The 22824-nt window shown below is 44.6% G+C and overlaps 2 protein-coding genes across 5 annotated transcripts; one reads left to right on the top strand and one right to left on the bottom strand.

Annotated features, from left to right (window-relative positions):
- The first annotated feature begins 153 nt into the window (after positions 1–153).
- Positions 154–9650, top strand: unk (unk zinc finger). Its single transcript, XM_046356934.1, is given in 16 exon segments — positions 154–2138; positions 2644–2853; positions 3606–3782; positions 3933–3957; positions 3960–4065; positions 4175–4215; positions 4218–4312; positions 4440–4557; positions 4736–4823; positions 4910–5277; positions 6725–6938; positions 7203–7298; positions 7376–7561; positions 7717–7898; positions 8083–8343; positions 8488–9650. Coding segments are annotated over 16 exon segments (2469 nt in total). The 5' UTR covers positions 154–1989; the 3' UTR covers positions 8641–9650.
- LOC124040101 (protein unc-13 homolog D-like) lies at positions 7621–22355 on the bottom strand. 4 transcript variants are annotated; one of them, XM_046356933.1, is made up of 34 exons: positions 21930–22355; positions 20986–21018; positions 20812–20862; positions 20521–20577; positions 20264–20371; positions 20025–20084; positions 19865–19931; positions 19480–19660; positions 19250–19294; positions 19084–19155; positions 18799–18868; positions 18481–18585; positions 18047–18139; positions 17860–17960; positions 17659–17776; positions 17449–17570; positions 15288–15378; positions 15130–15186; positions 14886–14983; positions 14553–14604; positions 14339–14469; positions 14090–14210; positions 13079–13231; positions 12823–12918; positions 12417–12623; positions 11818–11892; positions 11613–11692; positions 11184–11298; positions 10884–10955; positions 10654–10692; positions 10455–10572; positions 10242–10365; positions 9849–10066; positions 7621–9775 (listed from the first exon to the last, which is right to left on the bottom strand). In XM_046356933.1, exons 1-34 carry the CDS (start codon positions 21990–21992, stop codon positions 9663–9665), a joined length of 3306 nt encoding a protein of 1101 aa, XP_046212889.1. In that variant the 5' UTR covers positions 21993–22355; the 3' UTR covers positions 7621–9662. The 4 variants fall into 4 exon arrangements, with proteins under 4 accessions (XP_046212889.1, XP_046212888.1, XP_046212887.1 ...); XM_046356932.1 differs by having other exon boundaries at positions 10455–10575; positions 21930–22354; XM_046356931.1 differs by having other exon boundaries at positions 10654–10737; positions 21930–22352.
- Between the last annotated feature and the right edge of the window lie 469 nt (positions 22356–22824).

The following is a 22824-nucleotide window of genomic DNA, read 5'->3' as shown; positions in this document are numbered from 1 at the left end:
CTAGAAACTCATGAGACCATTGGTTTAAACTCCATCAAAACGTCTCTCTCATTGGTTAACAAAGTCACCCTCCCATTGGTTGTTGTCTGTCTTCTGTAGCCAATCAGCAGCCGGGACATTATAGGAAACTACTTTGGTTGAAAATATTGCCATTTCAATGTTCTTTTTTTTTTTTAACAAAATGGGATTCATAACATGTCTCAACATGTTCTAACACTTATGTGCAATTATAAGGACCTTATCTTTCATATCAGCGAGAAAGAACAAGGAAAACATGTTAGGTTAAATTGATATACACCTTGATAGGGTTAAGGCGTCCACATGCTTCACAGCCGAAATAGTTCGGAAGAGTTCGTGCATATATTATGAGTAAGTTTTTGAATTGTGTGATTTTTTTTGAGGGTCTGTTCGGGCAAACCGCATTTTTCTGGAGGCAAACTGAAGTTCGGATCCTGGAGATTGGTCAACAGTAGCTATTATTCAATAGAGCCACACAGTGGAGGTGTCGAAATACCCATAAAACCTAGCGGTCAAACAGGGAAATGGTTCCATTCATTTTTCTCATACGAGATTTTACAAACAGGGCTGTGTCTTGTGTATGCTTACCCTGGCGTGACGTTTTGATAATCATTTGATTCTCTCTCGGACAAGGTGACTTTTAGGCTCTATTTACTCTAAGATTTTAAAAAATGCTCATTAGCATCAAAAGTAGACATCTTTATTTAAACTGACTTGCCTAGTTAAATAAAAGGTTCAATTAAAAAAAACTAGGCAAGTCAGTTAACAAATTCTTATTTACTATGACGGCCTATCCTGGCCAAACCTTAACCAGGACGACGCTGGGCCCCAATGTGCGCTGCCCTATGGGACTCCCAATCACGGCTGGTTGTGATACAGCCTGGAATCAAACCAGGGTCTGTAGTGACGCCTCTAGCACAGAGATGCAGTGCCTTGGACCACTGCGCCACATCATGCAAGACTACAAATCCCTGCAAAGCCTCTCTAGTTGACACCTTTGCTAACAGGTACTGTATCAAATTAAAACTTGCCCAAGACAGTTCACAGAATTGTCCATTATTTATTACTACATTTAGCTAACACTAGATAGTTAATCCAGGGATTACCTTTCCCTCTATTAGAATGCAAGCACATTTGTTCGGCTAGCCGAGTTCTGCTAGGCACCAGCTGAACTGAAGCCTGCTGACACCTTTGGTGTTCCCACATGACCATATCTCCATGTTATACAGCGCTTGTTTACGGAGAACAGACAAGAGGCGACCACCTGTGCTAATTAGCCATTTAGCATGCTCCGAACACCTGTGTGTAAGCGTAACTTGGGAAGAGTAGTTTCGTTGGGTGGAGGCACTCATAACATAGTTGTATTGATCTGTTAACTCCTATAGTAAGTGTATATATTTTTAATTTAAATAATTATTCTTTCTCACTGATGAAAGATAAGGGCATGTTTGGCTCCAGGCATAAACATTCACTTATGTGTAGAATTACAGGGAATTAGCTTTAAAACTGCAAAAATGTGTCTCCACCCAATGGCTAAATGGATTAGAATTGTAGGAAATTAGCTGTAAAACATATTTTTTTAACCCATGCCAACATAAGTAGAATTGCAATATATATTTTTTAAATAAAATTGCAAAAATGTTACTTCGCCCAATGGAAAAATGTGTAGAATTGCAGGAACCAAATCTTACTTAAACCCCCAAAAGGCTGTAGCCGGCCCTGTAATAAGGGCCATACGTTTCAAAGGCCGTATCACAAGCAATGATTATTGACGTTTCTAGACGCTAAAACACAGTTTAAAGGCAAAGGGGACAGACGATGTTGAACTACATGCCCCACAGTTCTTAGCAAACCATTCGAACTGACGCTTCCACTTCCTCGTACCAGGCGCAAGCGCGCATCGGTAAAGAATGCGGACTTTGTCGCACACTGGAAACAGAACGCTGGTACAAAAGCTTCAAAGAGGAAAACATGTCGAAAACACACACAAAGCCCCCGTCCTCGTCGGGGGCTACGACCTCCGGTGGACCTTCTTCCTCCTCATCCTCCTCGCCCGCAGGTGGCACGACGTCTCCCGCCAACGTCCTGCACGTACAGCCTGAGAAGCCTCAACACTACACGTACGTAGACCACACAACCTCACGTGTATAAACACACCCAAAAACCACTGACGTTAGGATAATTAGTTAAATTGCTCCTGTCGGGTTTGATTTTAAGTATTTTTTACCAGCTATCGCTGGTCTGCATTAGTGTGTACCAATTCTAGTTAGGCAATATAAGTGAGAGGCCTACTGTTGACTGAGTTGGCGTGGTTTGGATTTGTACAGTAGCCCTGGACTGTTTGGGGGAATTTTGTGTCAGGATATGATAATATGCCGTCAAATTACAGTGTAAGACACTTTAATTGGTCTAATGGTTCATAAGTTGCCTTTGTGTCAGTGTGTTTTTGAGAGCGAGTCGGATGGTGCATGTTTACATCTGCAACATAGGTGAAAAGTTGTGATAACTAAGAAGTGCAGCTTGCTATTGTTATTTTTTTGTTATTAAATATACCACATGCACTAATGTCCTACTCCTATATCTCTACCCATTTCTTCTCTCCCCCCCCCCCCCCCCCCCATGCAGGTATCTGAAGGAGTTCAGGACAGAACAGTGTCCTCTGTTTGTGCAGCACAAGTGTACCCAGCACCGGCCCTTTGCCTGCTTCCACTGGCACTTTCTGAACCAGCGGCGCCGCAGGCCCATCCGCAGGCGGGACGGAACCTTCAACTACAGTCCAGACGTCTACTGCACCAAATACGACGAGGGCACAGGCACCTGCTCTGACGGGGATGAGTAAGTGTGTGTGAGAGAGGAAGATAAATATTTTAGGTTTTATCTATTGGTACAGTAGACAGACACTTGTTTTCTTCACTATTTTATGGTGCACTAAAACCAATGTTTTTGGTGGGGTCTCAAATCTGCCCTATTGGGTCAATTCTTGAGTTCCCCACATTAAAGGCATGGACAGACTGGTAGGATTTATTTTATTTTTTGCTCGGCTGAGAGTACTTTGCACCTCTCATCAGTGTCGGCTGTAATTTGCAAACCGATTGTACATGTAGAAACGGGCGAGAATGATGACCGTCAATGGCCAGCAGCGGGTGGTCCCTATAAACACACCACGCCGACACCAAAGTGAACAAACGGCCCCGTACTGTGCAGACTGACAATCGGTGTGATGAGTTGCATCCAAAAGATACACAGAACATGCTCTGCATTGCATAATACAGCACCTAAGAATCTGAGATTGAGTTTTCTTTTCAGATTGAGGCTACTGTTTATCAATGAGGTGTACCCATTCAGTTGAATAGCTGAGGTGATTGTTGTTGACTGCTGTGATTTGCAGCTGAAAACAGCCCCCCCCCCCCCCCCCCCCTGGGCCATGCCTCAGGCAGATCAGGAGAAGTGCTGACACATTATCACTTTCACACACTCAGCCTATTAACACACAAGGGGGAATGCTAATGCGGAAGACTGTGGCTCTGAGACCGTATCACATGACTAAGCAAGACGTGTAGTTTGTTTTCCCAATTTGTGATTTCCAGATGTCCGTACCTGCATCGTACGGCGGGCGACACAGAGCGGCGGTACCACCTGAGGTACTATAAGACGGGCTCCTGTATCCACGAGACGGACGGGAAGGGCCACTGCAGTAAGAACGGCTCCCACTGCGCCTTCGCACATGGATCACATGACCTACGATGTCCCGTCTACGACGTCAGGTACAGGAGTATACAGTGCAGCGGAGACACATCTTCCGTTCGTCTTCAAATTAAGGTTTAGTTTAATGACCCAAAGCCAGAGATTTCTGTTTCATTGTTCCACTTTCTAACGGGTCTCGTTGCCATGTCCGCCCCTCTTCCCCTCTCCAGGGAGGTGCAGGTGATGGAGTCTCAGGGGGGGGGTCGGGGGCTGCTGAGGGAGGCGGGGGGGAGGGCCAGTCGGGGCTGGCGGCCAGTACCGCCCTCATTGAGAAGATCCTGAGTGAGGAACCGCGTTGGCAGGGTACGAATATACACATACACATGCACATCCTTTAACTGATCAATGGCTGTTCCATGTGAAGGCCATGATTCCAATGCTACTACATTTCTCTCCCTTTCTCTCTCTGTAGATAACACCTATGTGTTGTCCCACTACAAGACAGATCTGTGTAAAAAAAGCCTCCTCGTCTGTGTCGCCAAGGTTACGCCTGTCCGTACTACCACAATAGCAAAGACAGGCGGCGTAGTCCACACAAACACAAATACAGGTACAAAACATGCACACATCCATTCGACACACACACAGGTCATATGACCTGTTTAAAAATATATAGATTTTTTTACTTGTGTCCCAAAAACAACACTAAAGTGTGTGGGGTCTCTCGCTCTCTCCAGAGCGCTGCCGTGCCCAGCGGTGAAGCACAGTGAGGAGTGGGGAGATCCCAGTAAGTGTGAAGTGGCAGAGGGATGCCAGTACTGCCACACACGCACAGAGCAGCAGTTTCACCCTGAGGTACGTGATGCGGTCCGTCCTAACTTCAGAAACATGCTCCTTGTCTCAAATTATAACTAGGTCATCCGTTTATATCATTGGCAGATTTGTGCCAAAGTTCGAGTTAGCTACATTTGCTTAACACAAATTAGAACTCTATATTAACTGACGGTGTGTTTTGTCTGATGTGCCTCTCCAGATCTATAAGTCCACGAAGTGTAACGATATGCAGCAGTGTGGCAGCTGCCCCCGGGGCCCCTTCTGTGCCTTTGCACACCTTGACAACAGTAAGTGTCTCAACACCCTAATCGTGTTGTAAAATGAAAGTTAGCAAGTAAGTAACTGATCTACTCTTTCTCCTCCTGTCCCCTAGAGCCCCCTATCAGTGAAGAACCCTCGTTTCAGACCCCCAGCTCCCCACCTCTCCCCCCAGGACCCCAAGACCCTCACCCTGCCCAGGAAGGATGCTCCAGCCCTGGGGGCCGAGGTGGAAGATCTGGGTCTCTGTCTGGAGGGCCGTTCTCCCCATCAGGGGGTGTGTGTGTGGCAGAACAGGGCCTGTTAGGGAGGGTGCTGTCGTTGTGTGAGGACGTGTGTGGGGGAGGCGAACCCCTCTCCCCCTGGGCTGGGGAAGGGGGGTACGGTAGGGCACCGGGGTACGAGAGGGAAGACCATGCCAAACAGAAGAGTTTTACCATGGACCAGCGCAACAGAGAAATGGCGTCTCATCACAGCAAACAGGTAACTTTTTATTGTCAAAATCAACCAGCTTCGAACTATAATTACACATTAGAAAGAGGAGGAAGGGAAGCGCTACTAAGGTACACAATAGTACATTTTGGTAGATAGAAGGTGCTCTTTGGCAAAAGGGGTAAATTGGTCATCAAAAAGAAAGAAGGACCAAGACACTCTTCATATAATTAATTAAAATGACTTTATTTGTATAACATGTTCAATAGAAACAAAGTTTTAAAAATCAGACACGTTTCAGCTGCATGGCCTTCGTCAGGGAGGACAAAGAAATAATACAATGTCCTCTTTTGAACAGCTTTTCCAATTAGCCCTAATTAGAAGAGGGTGTGGTTACACAATTGATTGGACACACCTAGTAAGCAGTACTATACACATTAAAAAGTTAAATACAGTAGCTATGTTATCATAAAAATACAACTCCAAGCTAGAAGTATTAGAACACTTAGAAAGGTAGTTCTAACCGTAAATATGACTGGGAGAAGTGTCAAGAATAAGAAAGCAATATATTCCATAGTATACTAGAACACCGCAAAACATGAAGTTTTTGGATTTACACACTACAGTCCACTAAATACCCTGGTTTAAATGAACATATGGATTTACACACCACAGTCCACTAAATACCCTGGTTTAAATGAAGATATGGATTTACACACTACAGTCCACTAAATACCCTAGTTTAAATGAAGATATGGATTTACACACTACAGTCCACTAAATACCCTGGTTTAAATGAAGATATGGATTTCTCACCCTTCCTGTAGGTTTGTGATATGTCAATTTGCTGTCATCTAGTGGACATTTTGTTCAATTGCCTTCAGCTATGTTTAGACTGTTGTTCATGTTTTTCTGTGTACTATGGAATATATTGCTTTCTTATTCTTGACACTTCTCCCAGTCATATTTAAGGTTAGAACTACCTTTCTAAGTGTTCTAATACTTCTAGCTTGGAGTTGTATTTTTATGATAACATAGCTACTGTATTTAACTTTTTAATGTGTATAGTACTGCTTACTAGGTGTGTCCAATCAATTGTGTAACCACTCCCTCTTCTAATTAGGGCTAATTGGAAAAGCTGTTCAAAAGAGGACATTGTATTATTTCTTTGTCCTCCCTGACGAAGGCCATGCAGCTGAAACGTGTCTGATTTTTAAAACTTTGTTTCTATTGAACATGTTATACAAATAAAGGCATTTTAATTAATTATATGAAGAGTGTCTTGGTCCTTCTTTCATTTTGATAATTACACATTATTGGCTTGGGTGAATGTTGCTGCTTCAGCCAGCTTGTCATTCATTGTCTTGATGTCTCTGTAAGGCAGTAATATCACATTGTTGAATGCAGAAACTATCAGGTGACATTGCTTATTGTACTATATCTACACTATATCTACACTAGTCTGTATAGAAGATACCACCCTTCTCGCTCTCTCTAGGACCTGCTGGTGTTCCTCCCAGTGGGTAGTCCTCTGAGTCTGTCCTCCAGTGTTCCCTCCAGCCTGGCAGCCACCCCTCCCAGCCCTGCCCCTCCTGGACCCCTCCACCAGGGCCACCACCACCATGGAGCCCCAGCACCAGGCCTCTTCCCGGGCATGAATGCCAACGCACTGCCCTTCTATCCCACCAGCGACACCGTTGAGTCTGTAGTGGGTGAGTCAGTCACACAGGCACAGTAGACTTTTTAAACTCTTATTACTCTTAGAGGAGCTAGCCATTTGTAAAAGTAGCTAACTATTGTAGTTTACTTCATAACATTCCATTCAATTTAAAAAAAAAAAAATTATCCCTGAGGGGCAATTACATGGGATATCGCTGAAGAATATTGCCACTTGATTGCCGTGGGACTGATGTTTTAGTTGATAATGTGGGACAGATCTGACAGACTGATGTTTTGGTTGATAATGTGTTGTATAGAGTCAGCTCTGGATGACCTGGACCTGAATGACTTTGGCATGTCTGCCCTGCAGAGAAGTCTGGACAGCAGCTCGGCTCTTCCCAGAGCCATGCTGGGTGAGTATGGAGCCAAGACACACGCACACACCTGAGTGGAATTTCATGATTAATTCAATTATTGATTGACGTTGCAGGAGGAAATCAGCTCCAGAGTTCTGCTCCTGTCAACATTCCAGGAACCCTCTGCAGCTCTGCCCCTTTCAGCTCCCCCTCGCCCTCTCCACCAATCAGAGCCCACCAATCGCCATTCTTCTCCTCCCATCTATCGCAGCCCAGCAAATCAGAAAGCAGCTTCTTGGGGCCATCGCATAGCTCTTTAGGTTTGTGGATATCTTTTTAGATCATGTGTTTTCTTCCCAAATCCTACAAAATTAGAGGGTTTTAAAATGTGTATAATTCTTTAATTCTCCCATACATTCCAAAGACACCTCAGCTAAATACATGTCTCATGTGTTCCATGTCTCCTGTATTGCAGGTCTGAATGGTATGAGCAGTAGTATCTGGGAGCACCCATCAGGCCAGGGTTCTCCCGGTACGCCCCCGGCCCTGCTACCCACCATGGGCCAGAGCATGGAGACAGCCCGGGTCCGACAGGAACTAGACGATGCTAACAGACTACTGAAACACTGGGACCACACCTGGAGACATACAGCACAGGTACGAGAAGTGGGAGTAGGTGTGGGTTTGTGTGTGTGCGCGCATGTTAGTGTACACAAATAAACCAACAGATGGGTCAGACTAAAACATTTTCCTTCTCTTCCTTCCCCTTTTCTCCCTCTGTTGCTCTCTCCCTCTTTTCACTCATTACCCTCCCCTACTCAACATCCCGCTCTCGCTCCAGTCGTGGGCGGTTTTGAAGTCTGATGCAGAGGAGTCTCGTGGCTCGGCCGGTCGGTCAGCTCTTGAAGCGGAGCGGGCCAGGCAGGCTGAGGAGGCGGCAAAGAGACAGACCTCCCTTCTCCAGGAGGCGCTGGAGAGCATGAGGACAGGAGAGAACCCTCACTTGGGCCTCCACCAGCTCCAGCTGCTCCACAGACTGCCTCTAGAGTCTGTTCTCAGTTTGCAGGCCCAGCTCTGTACATGTCTACACACTGTGGAACAGGTAAAGGAGACACACTGATATTTGCAGTATACACATGCAAACTCACATACACACAGCTATGCTTGTTGATGTGAAACATTCCCCAACTAACCAGCAGACATTTCTTTTACCTCTCCTCTCCCCCTCTTCCTTCCCCTTATCCAGGTGGTGTATAGAAAGCAGTGTCAATGTTGTGTGACGTGTGGAGAGCAGGGATCGGTCTCGCTGCCCTGTGGACATGGTCTACTGTGTGACAGCTGCACCAGCTCTACAGAGTGCCCCCTTTGCCCAGAACAGAACCTAGATCAGTTATCCTGACCGAACTCTACTATCTATAGCCCATATATAGATATGGTATCCTTACTCAAAGACCAGCCCAAAGACCAGCCTCCGGTCCATATAGTCACTGATTCAAGATCAGATTTTTTTTTTTACATGCACTACCCGTCCATAAGAAATGATTCAGGATCAGCTTTAACCACAGACCTGGCTTTAACCATTACAAGCTAAACCACAAATCTGACTCAGTTGTTAAAGGCATGTATGATCCAGACAGCCATCTCATGGTGCAGCCTAAGTGGGCCACCATTTGAAGGAGTACAAGGTTTTAGTTTTTACCGTTAGTTATTATTGTTTTTGCTAAGGAGACTTATAGTCTGAGGAAGAATAGGGCTGCATCTCAATAGTATAAAGGGCTTCCTCTCCTTGTCTCCTTCACACTGATCTGAAACTACAGGAAGGACATATGGTGGAAGCCTACAAAGAAATTGCAGATTAAGGAAGGAAAGCCATGTTAAACTATTTAGACGCAGCAGTCTGTGTTGCTTACAGATAGTTTCTGTGCGTGACTGACTCAGGTTTGCAGTCTAATATTATTATTCTTTGTTAACCGGAAAGATGGGAGCATGTTAACACAATCAAGAAAAATGTACTATTCAGTTGTGTAGTCTGAAATTATGCCGACTTTTCATTTTAATAACAAGGCGCTTCATGTTAACTCAAATGCCAGCCTTTTCTTTTTATAAAAATCTATGTATAATGTTTTTGGGGCATAATTTACATTTGTAAGCATTTTGATATTTCACAGTATGTCAAACTCATGTCAAATATACATAGTTATTGTATGTCATACTTGCTACATGCACTGACTACACCAGGTGTCAGGCTTTGGAAACAGCAGGGGTGTGTTGATAACCAGTGAAAAGACATGATTACTACTATACATAGACCTGGCACAAAGTTCACACCTTGTCCTACTGCATCCACCAACAGTGATTCATTTTTGTGTGTTTTGGTATAAAAAAATAAAACAAATGTATATTTTTGGATGAAGCTGTGTGTTATTGTTGTTTCCCCTCCTGTGACTGTTTCTCTCTCTGTCTGCGTTTCTTCACAAACAGCTGAGCCTCCCTCTCTCCTCTCCTCGACTCCAACAGCTTCAGGATACTGTCATCTGGAGAGAACACACACTTCAGTATCATACACTTTTGTGTTTAATTTTCACATAATTGAATTCCAAATCATACCGTTTGGTTTGGGGTGCATGAGCGGCAGGCGTATTTGGGCCGGGGAGGGGTCTGGCTGGTGCCCCTGTCTGTCCCCTAATCCCCCTCCGACCCCCGGCACTGCCTTCAGAGCCAGGAAGGCCTCCCCCTCGAAGTCGTCTGTTGTCAGGGTGTCATAGTCCAACACTGTCACCACCAGACATGCCCCCGCAGCCTGGCACTGCTCCACTGACACCAGACTGACAGAGGGAGTACATAAAGAAGAAGAGGGGAATGAGAGAGAATTACTTGTATGGGTCCTAAGGGCAGGGATGAGTAGGAGGCAAGGTTAAAGTGGAAAAGATCTGAGAGACTTGGATTATCCGCTGCCACCAATGTAGCGACGGAAGGGCAGCAGTTGGAGCTAGTGCTTACAACTCGAAGGCCTCGTCGAACAGGGGGTTGAGGTCACAGTTCTTGATCTGGGTGGTGCGAGGCTCCACCTCAGAAAACACATGACCAGGCTCCAGACGCAACTGGACAAACGGATCACTGGAACCTGGAGAGAGACAGGAGACATATCTGATCTGTAAGAAAACCTGTCTCGTTGACCTGTCTAGAAGGAGACAAGGAGAGGAAACCAATTACCGTTGGAGTCCATAGGTAGGAGATTAGCTGCATTCAACACTTCCACTCTAAGTCTATGGTCAGACCTCCTGTAGGATGCTAGGAGTGTGACCGCGCCGTACTTCTCTCCACTGTAAACCTTCTGTTACACAAACAGATGCAATGTATTATCTATAGCAATGCTTTTTACTGTTATACAACACAAATGAAATAGTCTTACCTGCTCCCATACTTTTCTATCCAGAAATTTCTCTATGAGCTGCTGGCAGTTGAGAGAGTTGTGTGTCAGATGAGCTTTCAGAATCTCAATGAATGAGTAGAGAGAGGAAAGAGAGTTATTGTATAGTGTTTATAACCCAAGCCCCCCCCCCCATTTCATGTTTCTACATGTCCTTATAGAACCATATGTTTCTAACAATATAATGTGAAATGTAACCAACATGAACTCACCTTGTAGCTGTCAACGTGAAGAGTATCCAGTGGCATTCCATTCCCCTCAGCATGAAAACACTGCTCCAGACACTGCAACACAGTCAGAAATGTTCTGAAGTCTGTATTTAAGAATAATGTATTAATCTGGAGTGTGTACCCAGTACCATACTAACCTGGAGTGTGTACTCAGTACTTAACTAACCTGGAGTGTGTACCCAGTACCATACTAACCTGGAGTGTGTACTCAGTACTTAAATAACCTGGAGTGTGTACTTGGTACCATACTAACCTGGAGTGTGTACTCAGTACTTAACTAACCTGGAGTGTGAATTGCAGTCGTTGACAGAACACCATGAGTCCATCCTCCTGCTTCTGCTGTGTAGCTACCTGGTATAAGGTCCTTATGGAGTTAGTCCACAACGGAGTCAACAGACTGGGGAAGGAAGAGTGGAGATGACGAGAATATTTGAAAGGCTTGGCAACTACTACTCTAAGATATTCATACAGGCATGCTGGAACAAAGAGGGTGATACATGTTCAGCACCAGTTGAACCAGAAAGAGTGTGTGATCGGCGCTACAGGTGTGTGTACCTATAATATGCCATTTAGCAGACGCTTTTATCCAAAGCGACTTACAGTCATGTGTGCATACATTCTACGTATGGGTGGTCCCGGGAATCGAACCCACTACCCTGGCGTTACAAGCGCCATGCTCTACCAACTGAGCTACAGAAGGACCACCTGTACCTGTTGAAGTTCTCTTGGACTAGGTTCTCATTCATGTACTGCAGTTCTCTCTCTAGATATTTTATCAGGGGAACCACAGCCTACGGTAGGGGACACATGGAACAGTTCGTGTCAGTTACAGTAATATGCTTTTCATAAGTCAAGGAAAAGTTTGTCGATAAATTCAGTATTGCTGAATCGGAAATGGCTGACTGCAGTTTCTTACCTCTTCCGTGGACTTGGAGGGGATTCTGCATCGAGTAGACATGCTGCGGACGTACATCGCAATGTCTGAATTCAGCTGGAGAGAGCGAGAGAGAGCTACTTCAATAACTATAAACTATATTAATGAAGGTGATTATAGGCCAATTTCTGAAGCGTTTGGGTCATAAAGGGCGGCTGAACTTCCTGGTTTGGCCTTGTTTTAGATTTGGTACATTAAGAAATGCTAGAGGCCAAGACTGAATTCAAAATGTGAGTTGCGGTGCGTTCAGTTCGCCTGAACGTTTGCTACGTTGCGGAACGGTTTGTACTGAACGACACGTTTCCCCAAAATGTTCTTGTAAGTTCTTGAACAGACTTTGAGGTATGTTTTGCTCCCGTTTGGTGGGTGTGGCGTGGTGTGGCTTGAAGCATTGAGTGATGTATTTAAAGGGAAGTGGCCATGCTGACAGCGTTCCCCAACCCACACCCTCCCCGTTTTTTACCTGGTCGTTCAGTACAGCACCGTTTCCGTTCAATTGAACTTTCCAGAACGTAAAAACTGCTCCAGGTCTCTTTTGACTCTCCTCCGTTGAACCCCACCCCTCTCTCCTACGACCCTACCTTCCGTCCAACGGTCTCTAAGGCAGAGCGTATCTCTTTGTTGAGGACCCCCTGTGCATGCAGCAGCTGTGAGGGGAGCACGTTGTGGAACTGAGGGTCCCCTATCACGTGAAGGGTACGTTCTCGAAGCCCTGCCCAGTTCAGTTGCTGGGGCAGGCGGATCAGCACTGACCTCAGGTGTTCCAAGTCATTCACTACTACGCACAGCTGGGGTGGGGAGGGGGGGGGGGGGTGAAAGAGGGAGAGACACAGAGAGATGGCCATGTACATAATTCACTTAAAAGTAGTTGAGAGAAGAGGAGATAGCCACACAAAGATTGTGATCGAGATGGACACAAGTAGAAAGAGAGAAAGGAAAATAAATGAAAGTGGAAGCGGATAGAGGGAGGAGTGTTCTTCCCCTCACCATGTTGACAGCCCTGCCAGGGTCTGAGTTCTCAGACAGCTCCCTGACCCGCTCCTTCAGGATACGACAGTAGTTCATCACAATCTTACACACGTCCTGAATGCACACCGCGCACACACATGAAAAATGAGCAAAAAACGTGTATGCCAACAATAGTAAATCTGTGTATGATAATGTACGATAGAGCATGTCCTTGTCTACTTATGATGAGATACTATGTGTACTTGCATGACGATGTATGTTTATGATGCAGTACCTCAGTGAGTTTGACCATGAGCATGAAGGCCTCCTCAGGGTCTGGCCAGGAGAGCTGCTCCCACAGCTGACAGATGGGCTGGACACAGGTCACCAGGTCTACTGCCGACGAGCTGTGTTTTATGGGCACCGGGCCCGACTGCAGCGGCTGGAGCTTGGGGGAGAGCGGGAGGGAGGGAGTAAGTATCTTACCTGGCTTTAAAAGACGCACTCTAGACATTTTTCTTTTATACTTTTCCTGTAGAAAAACAATATCCTACGTATAAATACAGTAATGTAGACAAATATGTTTTGAGGAAAATAGTGCTTTTTTTGTTTGTTGCAAACTTCAAGATGTAGGCCATTCAGGGAGTTGGTCTGATGGTGCCCTCTGATGTCATCGGCCTCCCCCCTTGCTTGGAGGGAAAAGTAGAGGAGCAATAGAGAACAAAATAGGAAAGTCCAATCCTCCCACTTGTGCCAAATCACGAGGATACCTCGACCACCTATCGAGATGTGCCCTTTGTTGAGTATATCAGCTGAAGAAGGAGACTGGAGTGCAACTTTAAGGTGTACAGTGAATATTGTAGCTGGTATCTATTCTACTTTATTATATTATTCAATTGAATAATAAAACTGTATAGGTTGTATTGCTGGTGTTGGTGTGGGCTACCGTGGAAATTGTGTCGGTAAGAACACACAGAGAGATGGAGAACAGTCCAAAAGGCTATAGCCTATTTTAATCATAGAATGTAATAGCAGGGATGACAGGATGGTACAGATGATGTATTTTCAATAAATGCATCGACAGGTAAAAGGTATAACCTACTGAACTACTACCAACACCGAAAGGTATCAACTGGAGGTTTGTCGGGCTGCCACTAATTGCCTGCAGGTGTGTGTATTTAACTTGGCGAAGGGGCTGAAGTCCCGCCTCTGCTGGAGGGAGAATGGGCGGGATAATGGTAGTTTTGACTGAGGAGTGGGTGGAATTCCATTCTATTCTAGGTGCTTAGTTATAACAGTATGTTACCTGGTCCACCTGTACAGCTCTCTCCACCCTGTCCTGAGTGGTGCTGAAGGCCTTGTTCAACCAATAGGGAAGCGCCTCACGGAAGCCCTCATGGAAGTTAGTCAGCTCCAACAGTTTACCCCTGAAACAACACAACAGCCTTAGCTCTATTATATAGTGTAGTAGTGTGAAGTACTGAGTATGTGTAAGGGAGTAGTGTGTAAGTAGTGTGTACTACTGAGTATGTAGCATAAGGGAGTAATCTCTGACCTTTTCTGTAGGAAGGCCTTGTCTTTGTGGATGACCTGTAGACTTAGGTAGAGAGGGAACAGGCTATTGGCTAGATTCTGCTCCATCTCACCCTCCAACAGGCTTAGAGTGTGTCTCACCTCCCCCGCCAGCTACAGGAGAGAGAGGGGGAAAGGTGTGAGTTATACAGAGGAGAGAGAGAGGTAGAGAGTAAAAATCGCTGGACTCCACTTACCAGGAAGTCCAGCTTTTGGTAGACTACAGTGAACACATCCACCTGCACAGCACTACAGAGAGAGAGAGAGAGAGAGAGAGAGAGAGAGAGAGAGAGAGAGAGAGAGAGAGAGAGAGAGAGAGAGAGAGAGAGAGAGAGAGAGAGAGAGAGAGAGAGAGAGAGAGAGAGAGAGAGAGAGAGAGAGAGAGAGAGAGAGAGAGAGAGAGAGAGAGAGAGAGAGAGAGAGAGAGAGAGAGAGAGAGAGAAACAACCCCGTTCAAGTCCATTCATATCACAAACAGATAATGACACCTCCCACCATACTTATATTCTGTATGGTTGTCTGTCTCTTACCTGACAAACACTCTATTCCAGCTGTCCTTGTTGTGCTTGATGTCCTGCTGTACTTCACCTATCAGTCTAGAGAGAGCACTCACGGTCTCTGTCAGGTCCTGGGAAGAGGGAAATAGAGGGGGGGGGGTGGAAAGAGAGATAAAGTTACAGAATGTGTGTAAAGGGAAAGTGTGTAAAGAAGTGCATGATGTGCTTTGAAATTGATATGTGGGAGGGGGTCTCTCTTCCTTTGTCTGTAGCCTACCTTGGTCATGGGCTGGTGTTGCCCTTTCTTTATGGCGAACCACTCCTGTGTACCAGACTGAGGCAAACAAGGACGTTTAGTCTTTCAGAGTAATAGCTCTGTGGATCGTTCACAGTATTAACTGTACACATCATAGTAGTCTTTCTATGTGTACTTACGTGCACAGCCTCGTTGATCTCGTCATGTAGGTCAAACTGAGCTGCGTTCAGCTTCTGAAAGGCCTGCGTCTTACAGACCTGAGACAGGATCCTAGAACAAAACAACACGCAGGTTGTTCATTAGCTCTGTTTTAATAAACACATAATATACGACGCACACACACACACGCGCGCGCACGCACATTTTACAGTGAACAAATTGACAACAGACTTTCAGCAGGCGTGTAGGGAAGGACATTCAACAAGCACAGCACTTACACAAATGGCCGATGATTGGCTGAGAGAAATTGATGATAAAAATATTGTGGGGTCTGTTTTGTTAGACTTCCGTGCGGCTTTTGACATTATCGATCATGGTCTGCTGTCGGAAAAACGTAAGTGTTATGGCTTTACACCTGATGGGTCAAATTGGGGTCATGATAGGGGCTGCACCAAATGTTTGATGTATTATAATAATTGATTATGCTTATGTTGTATTAATAAAAGGGGAGGGGCTATGGGACCCCTCCTCCTCTACATTTATAGGATCCTAGACTACAGATTAAAATTATATTTTTTAAGTCTCTGCCTCTTATAAAGAAATGGGGTCTGTGAGAAAGCATTTCAAAGATAAACAAAGAGACCTGCAGGGGAGTAGAAGAGATAAGAGGCTAGTCAGACATACCTCTATAAATCAACTTGGGGGAGTGGACATTTACTGCTGAGGCCTTAGAAAACACTGGAACTATTGTATCTCTTGCCAGTTAGTATAGCCGTGTATGCATGGGCTTGGTCTGAGGAGTAGTAGGTAATGATGTATGCAGTGACATCACAGGGGGTTGACTACAAGCATGATAAAAGCAACTTGGACTTTTCCTGTGGGGCAGATCTCATGAGAGGCATCAGTTGTATATGTGATGTTTGATCTTTGACTTCAGTCTACAGCTGTATTTTGACTCAAACTGTTATGATTTATGAGTGCACATTTTGAGTGTTCCTTATTTGGTAAGTAAATAAAATGGAGCACAGAAAACCAGAACCAACACACCCCCTGTTATATTGTGAATAAAGAGTTAACAGTCTAACAGAGCACAGAGGTTGTTCTTTAATGGAAGCCTCTCCAACATAATCCAGGTAGAATCAGGAATTGTTCCATATATAATGTGTTTATTAAAACAGCCGCTGTCAGTTTCAGAATGGGCGGCAAGGAATAGGTTAGTCCTAAATATTTCAAAAACTAAAAGCATTGTACTTGGGACAAATCATTCACTGAACCCTAAACCTCAACAAAGTATTGTAATAAATAATGTGGAAATTGAGCAAGTTGAGGTGACTAAACTGCTTGGAGTTACCCTGGATTGTAAACTGTCATGGTCAAAACATATTGATACAACAGTAGCTAAGATGGGGAGAAGTCTGTCCATAATAAAGCGCTGCTCTGCCTCCTTAACAGCACTATCAACAAGGCCGGTCCTACAGACCCTAGTTTTATCACACCTGGACTACTGTTCAGTCGTGTGGTCAGCTGCCACAAAGAGCAACTTAGGAAAACTGCAATTGGTTCAGAACAGAGCAGCACGGCTGGCCATTGGATGTACACAGAGAGAAAAACATGAATAATATGGATGTCAATCTCTCCTGGCTCAAAGTGGAGGAGAGATTGACTTCATCAATACTTGTATTTGTGAGAGGTATTAACATGTTGAAAGCACATAGCTGTCTGTTGAAATGACTAGCACACAGCTCAGACACCCATGCATAACCCACAAGACATGACACCAGAGTCTCTTCACAATCACTAAGTCCAGAAGAGACAGTGGGAGGTGAACAGTACTACATAAAGCCATGATTACATTGAACTCTATTCCACATCGGGTAACTGATGCAAGCAGTAGAATCAGATTTTTTTAAACAGATTTAAATACACCTAATGGAACAGCGCAGACTGTGAAGCTACACCAACATAGACACAGACACATGTATACACACACATGATAACATGGATATTGTGTTGTAGATATGTGGTAGTGGAGTAGGGGCCTGAAGGCACACACTTAGTGTGTTGTGAAATCTGTTATGAATGTATTGTAATGTTTTAAAATTGTATAACTGCCTTAATTTTGATGGACCCCAGGAAGGCAATAATAAATACAAATACAAACACACACATACAGCAGGGTACCTGAGCAGTCTGTGTAAGCGAGGGGTAGCGTCCTGCGTTGGGGGAAAGATGTCTCTGTATTTGGCCACGAGACACAGTCCGTACTGCAGGAAACCACGGAGAGAGTCCCCTAGCTCCTGTTTCTGAACACATATGTTTGTGTTTATTTCCTTAGTAAATGATATACACAGTATATAATATGCAATCAAAGCAAAGTAAAGCCTGTCTTACCTGTTGGTAGGGCAGATCCTGCTGGTGCCAGTGGTACTCTATACTGGTCAGCTGCTGGAGCAGCACTGAGGAATCTACCTCTAAACTCTGGTATAGTTTACTGTAGGCCATCCACTTCCTATAAAACATATAGTGTCAATTTGAACATGTAAACGAGTGTAGATGTGTGTATGTGTTTTGAGTGTGTGGTAGCCTACTTACGCCAGGTCCTGCAGGAAAGGTGAGAGGTTACACTGAGTGGCGTAGAGGTCCAACAGGGTCTGTCCCTCCCCACACAACTCCCCCTTCCATGGAACACTACCCTGAGGCAGGTGTATTACCTTCACAGATGAACCACTAGATGTACTGTATGTATGACTGTCAAATGTTGGAACGGAACATGTATTACCTGCTGCTTAGAGATGTGTGACTGGACAAACTGCAGTAGGATCCCACAGTAGTTGACGTAAGCACTACGACCAGCACTCAATGTCCCGTCTCTCTGTCACAGACAAACAAACACTATAATCGGTCTGTTTCTTTCTTCACATACAATAAAATACAATTGTACAGCAGACACATCGCCAACTACAAGTGATAACCTGAGCTTACTATAGATCAACAACTATAACTAACTGTTAATAAAACATTGTTTAAAAATATATATATATCTCACAGTTACTGTAAGAGAAAGACCACCCTGCTCCTTGGGTGTTTCTCTCATCTGACTAGATGTGTAGATTGACAATTTTGGTTTGGTGTGTTCATTATGTTGACCAATTTTACTTTATTATTAAACATAATTTGCCACTAGAGAACTGTAGAGGGACTTGAGCTCCATACCTCTTTATGGATGAATTTGAGCTGCAGATGACACTGGCCCCGATCTGGATAAGTCTCTGTCCTCGGCTCCAGAACATACCAGTTATCCTCTGTACAATGCAGGTCCTTCACACATGCACACACGCACACACGCAGACATGTACACACACACAAACGCACGCACGCACACGCACACACGCACGCACGCACGCACGCACGCACGCACGCACGCACACACACACACACACACACACACACACACACACACACACACACATTAGGAGTGTTGCTTGGTGAGCATCAGGGTGGGGGAGCATGTATGTTTTGGAACTGCTTTACCTCCAGTCTCAGCACAATGTTTCCCAAGTAATCATCCTGGCCTTTCTCCTTCTTAGCATCTTTGATCATCCTGAATGCGATCAGAAACAATCAACATTGGGATAGTGTGTGTGTGTGTGTGTGTGTGTGTGTGTGTGTGTGTGTGTGTGTGTGTGTGTGTGTGTGTGTGTGTGTGTGTGTGTGTGTGTGTGTGTGTGTGTGTGTGTGTGTGTGTGTGTGTGTGTGTGTGTGTGTGTGTGTGTGTGTGTGTGAGCGAGCGAGTGCATGTGTGTATGCAAGCTCTACCTCCTCAGCCCATGAAAATTGGTTCGGATCTCCTCTAGCTTCTGTGCCAGAGACAACTCCTCATCCTTGTCCCTATGAGAGAGAGATTGTTCAGAATGAATATGAAGTAACAGATTGAGTTTCTTTTACTTCAACCTAACAGAACAGTGGTTTACTGGAAACTCACCACATCTCAATGTGGAAGCTGGCCACTGCAGTGTCTTCAAACTCCCTACCAGCCCAGGGAAGAAATATGTTTACAATCTCCATGAGAGACACCACATGGAGAAGCTTCAGTGTTCACTTTGTCAGGATGTTCAAGGGACCAGGCTATTTCAAGGCACCCTATGTAAAGTAAACTCATAGATTTGTTATATTTATAGGTTCTATGTTCTATGCAAATGTTCCTTCACGCACAGTACGAAGGTCTGGTTCCAGATGGGGTTGAGGGTCTGTTTCTTTGTGTCTGTCGTGTAAACCTTCTCGTCTGAGACGGCGTCCTTCACCATGGCTTTACGGGGTTTAGGTCTGGACCGTCGTGTCTTGCTCTCCTTCTCATCCTCCAGGATGGTCAGTAAGCAGTATGGGTCACTGAAACCTGGGGACAACATAACACAACCCACTGGAGGTCAGCTATAGTTCTGGAGGTCAGCATGCCACAATAGTAACACTTCTGCCAGATCTGTTGTACCTAAAGGGACCAACCAAAATAGAGAAATCTCTTGCCAACTCCAGATAATTAAAATAGTTCACCCTAAGTGAAATGAATTGTGGTCACAGATCTGAGGTGAGGATGACGTACCACTGACGTCTTTTCCCAGGATGCCCTTGGCTTCCTTCACAGTGGCCATCAGACAGTAGATTGGAGGCTGTGGACAAGATCCCCCTTAGATACTGTATAGGTAAATACTGCTGGGTCAAATGGCTTCTCATAGACCTTTGAAACCCCTCTGCTAACTCACCTCTGTGTTCTGGACCCTCTCTGTCAGACTCTGGTGTTCATCCACTGCCATAGAGAAAGCCTAAAGGGGGAGGGGTAGTTTGATAGCAACAAGGTATTAGTATTGGGACAATGAAATAATCAGAGCACAGCATTTGGTCTGTGAGAGGTTGAGGACAGAGAGAGTGTGGTTAGATGTCATGTAAATGAGAGGGTTAGTACATTATAGGGTTAGCTGAGTTTGTTTGTTTAGATTATCACCTCTCGGATGTATTGGTGCAGCTGGTTGTCAGTGAAGACCTCTGCCGAGGCTGGCTTCCCCAGCTTGTGGGTGATAGTGTACAGCAGCTCTTTATACAGCGACTTGAGCTGGGAGGGAGAAGATGTGGGAGAAAGAGAGAGAAGATGGACAAACATGAACCTTCAATAGGGACTCTAAAATGACTACTAATGCAGCCTGCTGTAGAGAAAAAGCCAATGAAAACGAGCACAATTCCTGTAAGTTGCAGTGATGATACCTCTTGCTCCTTATGTCTTTTCTCCTTCTCTTCTGGGTTCTCATTCTCTTTAAAGTCCTGAAAGTACATCGATCCTGTTATCTACTGTGTGTGCTGTATTCAGGAAATGCTGAAGTCAGAGTTCATAAAGTGATGGTGTACAAACTTACTGAATAGTTTATTTGATAATGAATGGCAAATACAATCAAGACACAACATTATTGAGTATGATATTAATTGCAGCACGAGGCTTTAGCTCATACTGATTAACCACCCGTGTCCCTATGTGGAGAAAAAAGGAGCTGGACCTACCCTCGTGTCCTTCTCTTTTCTGGTCATCCCCAGTTTACGGGCAGGGGAGCTCTGACAGACAGAGGGGTTACACACAATACCGTAATACAGGAAACCTTGGTTGTGGGAAGCATGTATCGCAAAATAGCATTCATATTTTGTGCATATTTAAAATAGAGTCTCTTCTCACTCTACCTGTCTCTGTCTGTTCCAAGTTGAGCCATGAGTCTGTATGGAGGCAAATGTGGAAGGTAAACAACACAGTTTAGCCACTGGTGGTCAAGAAACCCCTGGCCCTATACTTATCCTAGAAATCCACGCCATAAATAGGCCAAATGTACCTGCTGGGACACAGCAATTATGCAATAGTGGGGAGCTTGAGAAATGTCTGAGTTTTAATGTGAAACAATCCCATGCATAGTCAGGGTGACACAAGTCCGATAGGCATCGATGCTGGCAGGGACTTCCTCATTGAAGGCGATAAAGAAACTACACTACTCCAGTCTCTGTACACAAATTTAGGATTGGATAAAAAATTATGCACATAAAACATGAACACACACACACACACACACACAGGTATTAAAACTATGGATGTCTTGTCTGTGGTTCTTTTATGAAAAGTGAAAACACATCCCTCTCCATACAGTATCATCTGACCTCATGTAGTTCCGAGTAGTACCGAAGTATGAGTCATGGTCACATCTTATCTAGAAATACCAAATGGACTGCATGTAATGCTTACACAACGAGTACATTAACGATAATTAAAGTGTTATTAAAACATCAATGATCATGACACATTTCTTCTCAATACAAAAGGTATTTTGAAGTCACTCAAAACTTAACTGATGCGGGAAATAAAGTTTTGCAAACCAATTTGACCTCAGCATCCGTAGAGAACCATCCTCCCAAACTGTTATCTAAGAGGACATCAAACTCTAAACACACACACATGAGCCTGATGATAAACATAGTGCCAAACATGCAATATAAACCCTTTCTAATAAGATGGGCCAATGCCAGTACAATAAAGGTGTTTCACAGAAGACGAATGCTTTGGATTTATTTAGTTGCGTATTACAAATTTGAACACATTAAATTCACGTATTTTCTACATGACAAAGTTTGGTACTTGCCTGATCGGGAGGTTGTAGTAGGTCGTCTTCCGTTCTGGAGAATCCATCCTGGCTTGTCATCATGGTTGAGGTGGACGAACAGCCAAATGCCCGTCTTTGGTGAGACTGTATGACTGAGTGTGTGTGGCTGTGTGTTGTCTGCTGTGTCTAGTGGATGAGAGGCTATACGAGAGAGCTGTGCTATCGCTTAGCAACAGGAAGTCATCATTTCCTGTTGAAGGTGGTTGCTGTAACTTGCAACCGTTTCTTTATCTTTGTCCAAATGCCATCTCTCTCTTTCTCTTGCAAACTGTATACAGTAGTGTACACACACTCAAACGCATAAAACAAACACACACACACACACCATCCATCACTTTCAAGAACATGGCATGTTTCTCTCTCCCCTGCATGGTGTTCTCTTCTCATTTGTCTCTGTTTAAACAAAACTCATAAGCCCATCAACACCAAGCTTCCTCTAGAAGCTACAGTGAACCTCTGTGACTTCATCAACATCTTGGTTTAGGCAACATTGCTTGGTCTAAGCTCAGTGTGCAACACAATGTAAGGGGTCTGAGACTTGCCTGACCAAGAAGGCTATAACTATGGCTCTCAGGGCCTTACACATGCCACATGGCAATATCCTGTTATGTGTAGATTAGGCAAGGCAATAAAATGTCAATATTGAACATGGTTGCTTTGCATTCGGCACTGAAATGTCCACAGTAGCAATCCTGTTATGTAAAAATATAACACAAGACAGGGACGCAACTTTTGCAACATGTCCCCCCCACATTCTGAAATTGCACTTTTGTTCCCCCCAGTTTTATCATTGGAATGTGATACAAAACGAGGCAATGTTGTGCTTTATAGGATCATGCGGAAGCAACCCCCCCCCCTATACACTTCTTAAACC

This window comes from Oncorhynchus gorbuscha, linkage group LG07, assembly GCF_021184085.1.
Source record: "Oncorhynchus gorbuscha isolate QuinsamMale2020 ecotype Even-year linkage group LG07, OgorEven_v1.0, whole genome shotgun sequence".
NCBI lineage: Eukaryota > Metazoa > Chordata > Actinopteri > Salmoniformes > Salmonidae > Oncorhynchus > Oncorhynchus gorbuscha.
The sequence above is the reverse complement of the archived record's forward strand: the minus strand, read 5'-3'. Positions and strand labels throughout refer to the sequence as shown.